At 39.0% G+C, this 10000-nt stretch overlaps 1 protein-coding gene across 3 annotated transcripts in view; it reads left to right on the top strand.

Annotated features, from left to right (window-relative positions):
• The window catches only part of LOC138003752 (probable DNA double-strand break repair Rad50 ATPase), a 27636-nt gene that overhangs the window by 2883 nt on the left and 14753 nt on the right, over positions 1-10000 (top strand). For all 3 annotated transcript variants that reach the window (XM_068849975.1, XM_068849974.1, XM_068849976.1), the window contains 5 exons: positions 1879-1989; positions 3127-3152; positions 4080-4247; positions 5081-5265; positions 7757-7912. In XM_068849975.1, the coding sequence (XP_068706076.1) occupies positions 1879-1989; positions 3127-3152; positions 4080-4247; positions 5081-5265; positions 7757-7912 (646 nt within the window). The remainder of the gene's footprint in view (positions 1-1878; positions 1990-3126; positions 3153-4079; positions 4248-5080; positions 5266-7756; positions 7913-10000) is intronic.

Here is a 10000-nt window from a genome sequence, read left to right as displayed (position 1 = left end):
AAGGAATTTGTGAAAGATGTAAACAAAATTATCTTCGATTTTATCTGGAAGGGGAAGGACAAAATCAAACGTGCTGCTCTTATTAGTGATATTGAAGATGGGGGACTTAAAGCCCCACATCTAGATTCTGTAATAGAGACTCAGAGAATCCTTTGTTGCAAAAAATTGGCAAGTGATCAACCAAGCAATTGGAAAAAAATCCTACTGCACTATCTTGAACCTGTAGGGGGGAAACTTATCTTATGTTGCGATTTTGACTTGAAGAAACTGCCTGTGAAGCTTCCAGCATTTTATGAAGAATTTGCTTTAAAAGTTTCGCAAAATGTTCCGCAGCAAACCACACGAGTGTACAGGATAAAAAAAGAGAAGATCTTTCAAAAGCTATTGTGTGGAATAATAAATTCATTTGTATCGGCGGCAAATCTGTTTATCTTAGAAATCTTGCAGAAAAGTGAATTCTTCGAATGGGTGATCTAATCTCCAACAATAATGAATTCATTGTTAAAAGTAATCACAGGTTGAGAGAATTAAATATCTCGCCATTAGATATATTTAGACTTATCTCTGTAATCGATGCCTTACCAGTTGAATGGCGTAAATCATTAAACACGGTTGCTTCTACAGCTGACGAGCCTTTCAATTTGGACGATGAAATTAAATTAAGTTTTAACAACAAAAATGTTTTGATCGAAACAGTCGTTTCAAAGACCACATATAAAGAACTTCGAAATAGAATCATCATCCCACCGACTGCCCAACTGAATTTTAATACCCATTTTGTTAATGATGTTTTAGAATGGAAAGAGATTTACAGCTTGCCATTTCGTACTTCCTTGGACACAAAATCGCGTGAATTCCAATACAAATTACTTAACAGGTGTCTTGTCACAAATTCATTTTAAAACAAAATTGGTATTATTCCATCTCCGGCGTGTTCCCTTTGTGGTGAAATGAACGAATCCCTGGTCAGGAGCATTTTTTCATTTGTTGCTGTTATACTAAGGATTTCTGGGCTGAGGTTATAAAATGGTTAATTTGATAATCAAGGGGTAAAGATAGAACACCTTTCTGACAAAGATATAATGTTTGGTATTTTAAGATGCGAAGACAAATTATTTATTAATCATACTTTAATAATTGCTAAACAGTATTTATATTCTTGTCGACAGAACAAGTCTCTTCCTTCTATTAAAGTGTTTAACTCGAAAATTAAAATGATTCACCAGCTTGAGACAATGATCGCAAAATCAAATAATAAACTAAAAGTTCACAATATGAAATGGGTCAAGTACAAAAACAACTAGATGTATATAGAATCTCGTGTTGTTGCTGCGCTGTACTAGTCATTATATTTAGAAGCAGAAGGGAGTTAAGAGGAATTGTGGGGTGCGTTTGTAAATATATGATGTATCGTGTTTGTCTGTTAATGTGAATTATGTTTGTTTGTGGAAAAATGTATGTAACTTCAAATCAATAAAAATTAATAAAATATATATATATGAAAAAAAAAAAAAAGGAAACTCGATTTGCATCACATCTGCTTCAGCATCACATCTGCTTCAATGTTTGATATTTCAATTGCTAACCCAAACAGCACTTTGGTTCTTCTTGTGAGTTTCTTCTCTGTGACTCTCAAAACAACTTGGTTGTGTAGAACAATACCAATACCACTTGCGTGCCTGTTTAAGCAATACCAATACCACCTTGCATACCCAGCTGAGCAAATCGAGATTGATTCGCCCTACAAATTATCTACCAATAAATACATTTTCCCTTTCTGGGTGGGTACTTCTACATGAAGGTTGCCACCTCTAGGGGCAATTATTTATTATTGACATTATTGTTATAATTATTGTCTTTTTTCCTTTCTTTTTGAAGGAAACATACAAAGTCCTCTACATCCAATGCTGAAATTGGAAATATTGAAAATGAGTACATAAGAAATCTTCAACAGCAGATCTATTTCCTTGAATTGGAAGCTAACTATCTGTATCCTTTTCAACATGAGATATTAATGTGTATCTCCAGTTATCGCAATGTCAGGTGATGGTCTTTTTTTTTAAACTTCAAATGATCAGCCATCTGTCTCTACTGATTAACCCAATGACTCCTGGGGGTTCCCCATTGATGAGTAAAATCGTCCGGCATTAGGCAGTCAGCTGAGAGTAAAATACTAAGTACCGGTATAACTCAATTAATAATGGCCAGTTTAGGCCAGTTTAGGCGTCAAAAGGTTAAGATTGTTCATGTTTTCTTCTTCCCCACCCCTCACCCCCCTCCCAAATAAATAGGAAGAAAGAATGATCTGTTCTGCTAATCGCCCTATCTTGCAGTCGGAGACTGAATTAATGCTATGGGTGCAGCTCAACGAGGTCAGACTGAAGGGGCTGTGCAGCCGGCTACGCACTCGGCCCCTGAACATGACCCATGTATGACCGCGGAGCACAGCACCACAGCCAGATGGAGTAGGCTGGGAGTCGGTTTTGCTGTTGGAAGAAAACCAGTGTACCCGGAGAAAAACCCTTGGAATAAGGTTGAGATCGGCTGAATCTTAGCTCACATACGAACTTTGGATGCGATCCTGCGTATGCAGAGGTGGAGGGCACGAGTGTTACCGCACAGCCATCTTTACTAATAATACTATATTGTAACTGCATGCAGTATTTTTCTATGCAAGTCTAACAAAATCATTTAATTGGTGTTACTTTTAAAAAGCTTAATAATTTACTGGAATTGTATATTTTCTGAGTAACAGCAAAAGCTGGTGACCTTGAGGTGTTTAACTCTGGTCAGAGCTGGGTTTTTTTTAGTTTAACAATTTCCTTATTTGGATGTAATGTAGCTCATGCATTTTCCGGCACATGCAGCTTCGATCTTATTTTTGTCCATATTTGGGCATGAAATTGGTGTCCTAAAACCCTCAACTTTGTTCCAAGTTTACTGAAAAAGAGTTGCAAGTTACAATGTACATGCTTCTGGTAAATTAATCAATCCTAACATGTTTTAGAGACTTTGCAATATCACAAACATTCTCATTTCACATTGGGTCATTAGTTGTCAGAGTATGAATTCCTGAGTATTAATGCATTGTGGAAATGCAAATCCTTAACTGCAGCAAAAAATTAGAAGAGAACAAGCACGTAAAGCTTCAGGTGAGAAATTTGCAGAAATCAGGCAATGTTAAGAACACACTTTAAGGTGCTTAGACTATGATCAAAAAATCATTTTCTCTTTTTCTTCAGAGTTTGAAAGCATGTTCGCTTAACGCCTGACTGGTAAAATTTTGAGATTCGATTTTTATCCAAAGGCTGTTTATTTTGAGTGTTAGGTTTGGATTTCATGGTCTGCCACTACTCACATTGAAAACTGACCGATTGGACCTCAGAGGGTTGGATCAAGCGAAAAGTGACATAATTTATTCACTAGCTTAAATTTCAGCGTGTAAACGCAACTTATTATAATTTTATATGCAAAACACAAGTTTAAAAGTCTGAAAGCCTGAACCTCACGTGCTGCATATTAATTCAGCCGCGTACGCATACATGCATTGCATTTATAAACCAGTGAGTCATTGATGTCATTTTTTCCTCAACCCAGCTCTCTCAAGATTTTACCGTTAGTAATGGCAATAAATAACAAAATTCCAGTTAAAATAAACAGGTGTCTTTAAAATAAGAACTTAAAACTTGGGTCACTTAGTGTTAAGTTAACGTAGTTTTGAAATCCAAAGAAAAAGAAAAATTGTTTTTTAGTCGCAGTAGCACTTTAAAAATTAAACCAAACTAATGTTTGTCATTCCTCTTAGAGACTACTCAAATTTGCTTGTGGCTTTTAACGTCATGTATCACGAAAAATATTGTTTTAATTGTTACAAATTATTGTGCATAATTTTGGAGAAAAAAACCTTTAGACCATCACTGTAAATAACAATTATTTGATGGTTAGTGTGGTTTGAACCATTCACTTTGTGTAGATCATCTTGCAAAGACCAGCACTCTGGCTAGGGTGGTCAATCACACACGGTGTTGAATCCATTGCTTGTTTCCTGTTTTGTGAATTTACCTTATTATTTCAAAAAGCCATTCCCCCTCGTGTTACGGAGGAAGCAGACCGCATGATGCGCAAATTGAGAGACCTTCAGTCGCAGGTGGATGAGCGAGCCTCAGATGTGGCCAGGAAAGAGTCACAGTTACACATGCTAGAAGCAGAAAAAGAATCTGCAATAAAGCGACTGCGAGATACTGAAGGTGAGGGAGATTGTACAAAACTTTTTCTCTGTAAAATTTATTCGTTTTATGCCATTATTTTTTAAAGTGGTGCAAGTACATGTAGAGCACAAAATAAATTGCGACAAACTCTTTACAGTTCTTGTTCATTTTTAAAAGAGACAATGCTATTCTCTGGGAGTGAAAAACTGTATCCTCAAACCGAGATGGGTCTCCTTGTCTGTAACTTCTTAGAATAATGATTGTTTTAATGGCTCCATGATTGTCAATTCTTTAGAAATGGTTGAGTGAATTACATTTATGAAGTGCTCTTTGTTAGAGATTAGAATTAAATACTTGGTCTGATTTTGTTAGTTAAGCAAAACTATTATATTTATTTATTGTCTGACAATTAGAGCACCCTCAAAATGCCACATTGCATTTGTGAATCTTTTCAACTTGAGTTTTGCACACTTTAAAATTACTGTGATTTCTTTATCAAGAACCTTTGCTACCTTCAAGTAAATAAACACACAAAATCAGACCGTGAGACTTTCATTTTCATTATGATCGTAATTATTATTATTACGATTATTGGCTATAAGCACGCAGCTAATTCTTGCTTGCTCTGTTTTTCTTACATCATACCTACAAACAATACATTGTAAACGTTCGCAACAATTTTATTTTACCGTAATTCCCGCGCAAAAATTTTGGACGGTTGTCTGTATCGCAAAAAGCTGTCCCGGTTTATACAAGCACGCTATTAGCCAATCAGATTTGAGGATTTAGGATTAAGGCCCGCTGATTGGCACACTTAAACCTTTATAAAAGAAATAAAAGTGTACCAACTTTTGTTTTCCTTGCGGCCATAGAGTCTCACGCTGCAGAGAAGCGCCAGCTGGTAAATGAGGTAGTGTCACTTAAAAAAATGGCTGATATTCATGATCGCGACTATGCTCGACGAGAACTTCAGGTCCATCAGTACAAAAGTGAAGCTGATAAAGGGCTGACGGCATTACAGGACACTGAAAGAAAAGTACAGAGCTACAGAATAGAGGTATGTAACAATCAAGAATTTTGCATTTTGTGCTTGTTTGTTGGCTTGTTTTAACTAAATCATGGTTACCGTATTCAAGAATGCCACTACAATGCAAATTACAAATTGGTGAATGATCCTTACCAGATATCTACAGCCATCGCGAACTGGTGGCTCAGGGGCTTTTCAGGACCAATGAAACACAATCACGACAGAACAGAACATTCAACAACAACTTTTAAGAGTCCCAACTGGCCGGAGGCAATCCAGTTGGGTATTTACAAGTGCAGCTGAGAAGTTGAACCAGGGATACCAGGAACAAAGTTAACCAGTGGTCAGAACATGTCTTGAACCCGGGATCCCAGATCTTAAGGCAAATGCCCCAAACATTGGGCCACACTGCCTCCCTAATCTGGTCGGGGGATCTTTCACTTCCTAAAATTAATTGTAAACCGCGTAACAAGCAGTCTGGCCAAAGTCCCCCACAAAAAGCATTGCAAATTAGTCCTGAAAAGCCTCGAGGGGAGAGACTAATGACTTCACTTCACTTCACATACTTAGTCGACCACTTCCCATAGGGGCTTTTCAGGGCCAATGAAACACAACCAACGAAACGAGAGAACAGAAGAAGAAGAACAAGAACAACAACAACAACAACTGTTAAGAATCTCAACCAGTTGAACCAGGGACTACCAGGAACAAATTCATCGAATGGTTAGAACGGGTTTTGAACCCTGGTGCTCCTGATCTCAATGCAAGCATCCTCACCACTAGGCCTAGTTTTACTCACATTCTGGCCCTGTGGACACGTTCTCGTTGGTTAAATCTGAGAACTATTCCTAGCGACGAAAGTTAATGCTTTTTATTGGTTGTGAGCGAGCAAAAAAGTGTTCTCAATTTCCAGCTGAAAAGTGCATTTTCCATTTTGATATTGCACCTTGTTCTAAAATCCTGTTGACGAAGAAGGTGTGATTCTGCTTGACTCAAGTAAATATTCTGCAAGAACGAGGAACCCTAAATTGCAACAAAATAGAACTCCATCGTGTATTGGTCTAATAAAGAAGGAGTTTTATTATTGTATCTTTCACATAGTGCTCGTGCTATGATTGGTCAGTTTAGAGCACGGCACGACCCAGCTCTTGATTTCATGATTTACTTTTATGGGTGATTTGATTACAGCCGACAGATTGGCATTGAGAGACTAGGCGCATGATGCGTTACCCGAGTGTTGTGCTTGGCAACGGATCCGTTCAACTTGTATCGGTACACTGACCATTAAAGCCAGGAGCGCTGAATGCGGCGAGGCCGTCTTTGCTCCGTTAGGTAGCCTACGTGAGGACGTCGAAGACGGCTACGAGGATGCTATCTATAGACCTTATTCATAAATGGCGGCCAATTTATAATTCTTTTGTCGAAGTGCAAATTAGCCTACCAAGCCTCGATACCATACATTGAATTGAAAAGAATTCTTGCTCTAAAATGAGGCTTGGTAGGCTAATTTGCACGTGGACAAAAGAATTATAAATGTGACCGCCATTTATGAATAAGGTCTTTACCTCTTACTAAACGAGTTCGAGGTCCGCACTGTAAAAATTAAGGCCCTAATGTCAAATTTAGCGCGCCGTACAGCGGCTAGAATACGGCCCGTTAATTTAGCCAATCACAGCGCGCGTGCTATCTGAGATATACTGAATAAAAATATAATTACCCGTTTTTGAGATAGGACGCAGCTTTTTTGAAACCTCTAATTTCATTGGATCCCTTTAGGGTGCAGCTCTATTATTGTTTTTAGGGTAAGGGTCCTTCGTTGATTGGTTGTTTGTTTTGGTCCATTGTTTTCTGAGCCAATCCCGAGAGCCGTTGTAATAGCTGCGTACTGACGCCCATTTTGCAATAATTTCGTGATTACTCCAAGTGGTTTGGCATCGAAACTGTGTATCAACATTCCACGAATAAAATTTACATCAACGGTGTGGTTATTTGGCGAGAGAATTGAGAATTTATTGTCAGGAGCTCTCATTCTCTACATAAACTCAAATTTGTATCAAAATGTGAAACGCGCGCTCAGGCGCGTAGAGCCTTTGCTTTTGTTAATTCCAAAAAGCTACAATTCTATGTTATTCTCATAGCCGCCGCCTACGTCGTCCTTGCTTAAACTCCCCGTGATTTTCATATCCTCAGCGCTATGAAAAACAAGTAATGACGCAGGTATAAGTGATTCCCAAGGGTAACATTGCGGCAATTTGCGAACGTTGGTTTTCACATTACTTGACGGGGCTAGAAGTTTGCTGAAATCCTTATAGAAAGCAGAAGTCAATTTTTCCACCGACAACCGTTGGCTCGAGAGTGTGCGTGACCTGGACCGTTTGATTCTCAGACGGTCCAGTCACGCACACTTTCCCTTTCCCGTGTGCGTGAGACGAGCGACCTGGCCCGTCTTGGAATCAGGCTTGCTCCCCACTGACGCAAAGTTTCTTTAGAGAACTAACCCTACCGTTTTCTTGATCTTTAGCTTGATAGAAAGGCTGAGGATTTTAACAAGCTGAGAATCGAGTTGGAAGAGAAGAAAGCAGAGTGCTTAAAGCTTAAGACTCAACTACAGGAAATGGACGAAAAGTTCTTTGATTCTCAAGCTAAAACAAAGGAGGAGTTAGGACGATCCCTCAGGGTAAAGTTATCGTAAAAGTGTGTTGTTGATAGATTTTAAAGAAAACCTATCACTTCCTATCACTCCCAAACCGGGGGAGCTGTTTTCTTGGGTACCGTCTTGAAATTAAAGTTACAAAGATCAATCATAGCACTATATAAGCAACTAAGCATTAAGCAGTTGCAGCCAGGCTGAAAAAAAAATCCTGGCTTGAGCAGTACTGCGCAAATCACAATCACGGAATTTTACCAAAGGAACGCGTTTTCCATGTAAACAGTATTTTTCTGAATTCCACGTTTGTTTTCATTGTCGGGAGAAAAATAAATCTAATTTTATAATGAAAAAGGTGTAGGCCCCAAAATGACCCAATCACCGAGTACCCCGTGTGTGATTCGTAGAAAGGTTCCTGTGGTTGACACCTTTAAATGGGGGCCTAAAGAAATGACCACGTTGACGGGAACAAGAAGGTCGCCGGAAAATATGATTTGTAGTTCATGCGATAATTTTCGAGTCATTGCAACTCGTTTGCCAAATGTGTAACAACTGGCCGGAAGTACATTTAAATTGGCATAAACGGCGTTGACAGTTTGGAAGAACTCTTGTAAAAAGTTCAATTTCAAATTTGGCGAGAGCCTAAAAAAGGATGACATCAACGGCTACGAGAGGTTATCTAAAAATGTTCTTCCCCGTTATTGTGATAATTTTGCAATTGCTCCAAGTCGTTTCGCATGAAAAGTCTGTGACATAAACTTTGCTAGACATTGTTTGAGCCCTTGCCTATGCTGGTCAGTAGTTAACTTAGTCACTCGCTGTGTGGCAGCCATCTTGGTGCAATGTAGTCAGTTTTATTTTGAATAAAGCCAATAGACCATATTCGTATTGCCAGTATTGGACTGGAACTACTACAAGTTGCAAAATTAGTGGAGACACTTCACCCTCTTGGGGCATTATTAATAATTACCTATTATCTCCCACACTATAGGCTCCCCCCCCCCCCCCCCTTATCAATGTTTCTAGCTATACAAAAAAAATTGCCGAGTACTTAAACAGTCAACATTGAACGGGGGAGAGGGAGGAGGGAGGTGGGAAAGGTTGGAATTGTAGATATGGTGGGTATTGGTAGGTAGAAAAGCTGTTTTTTTCTTTTTTTTTTTTTAACGGGAGTGTCTCACCAATTTGGCAACCTGTCGTAGCTTACAATGAAGGCTGGTGCGAGGGAATCTTTTCAAATTACAAATACCTTTTAATAGATTCCCCCGCATTAGCCTTCATTGCAAGCTAGCTCCAGTCCAATACAGAGAATGCGAATGTGGTCCATTCGATATGGTTACAACAAACTGTGTGAACATTCCCGAAATAAAATTGGTATAAGCGGAGTGGATGCTTGGGAGATGATTGGCAATATATTGCCAGATGCTCGCGTCCTTCACATAACCTCAAATTTGGTCATCTCACTTCAATGTCAAGGCGAAGTCGGCTAAGAAATGGACCAAAATGTAAAACACACGTGCGGGGCATGCAAAGCATTTGTTTTTGTTCATTGCATGCACTTATTGTTTTTATGTCGTTCTCGTAGCCGTCGTCGCCGTCCTTGCTTAAGCTTCCTGTTGTTTTGAGGACGGCGACAAAGCAGGAATGAAGCAGAACTTAAAACGCACTTACGGGGCGTGCCATTTGAACTTATTGGGTTTTTTTTCGCTTTCGTCTTCGTCAGTGTCTTCGTTGCCTGAAGCTCCCCAGTATCGAAACAAGAACGACAGTGACAAAAACTTTTTTTGAAGCTTTTTTTATGTGTATGCTAAAATTATGAATATGAGATTTTCTCGAAGGAAGTATTAATTCAGCTGTGGGACATGCGCAGTAGGGACCGACTGGTACTAAGTTGCATAAAGCTCATCACGTGTTTTGTTTTTCAGCCAGAATTTACCGTGTATGTGTTTTTCGAACTCGTAAAACTTTCCGAATATGAACGCTATTCTCGCAGATGAAATAAGCTATTTAAACGTTTCGACACAATTTGAAAAAAATCGGGCCTACGTCAACCAAATGGCGCATGGGCGAGGAAAGGTGGTCGGTTTCCCGCTTAAGTTTCCCGCACAATCGTTGTAT

The sequence above is a fragment of the Montipora foliosa genome, chromosome 5 (genome assembly GCF_036669935.1).
Source record: "Montipora foliosa isolate CH-2021 chromosome 5, ASM3666993v2, whole genome shotgun sequence".
NCBI lineage: Eukaryota > Metazoa > Cnidaria > Anthozoa > Scleractinia > Acroporidae > Montipora > Montipora foliosa.
This window is presented reverse-complemented; position numbering and strand designations above follow the sequence as displayed.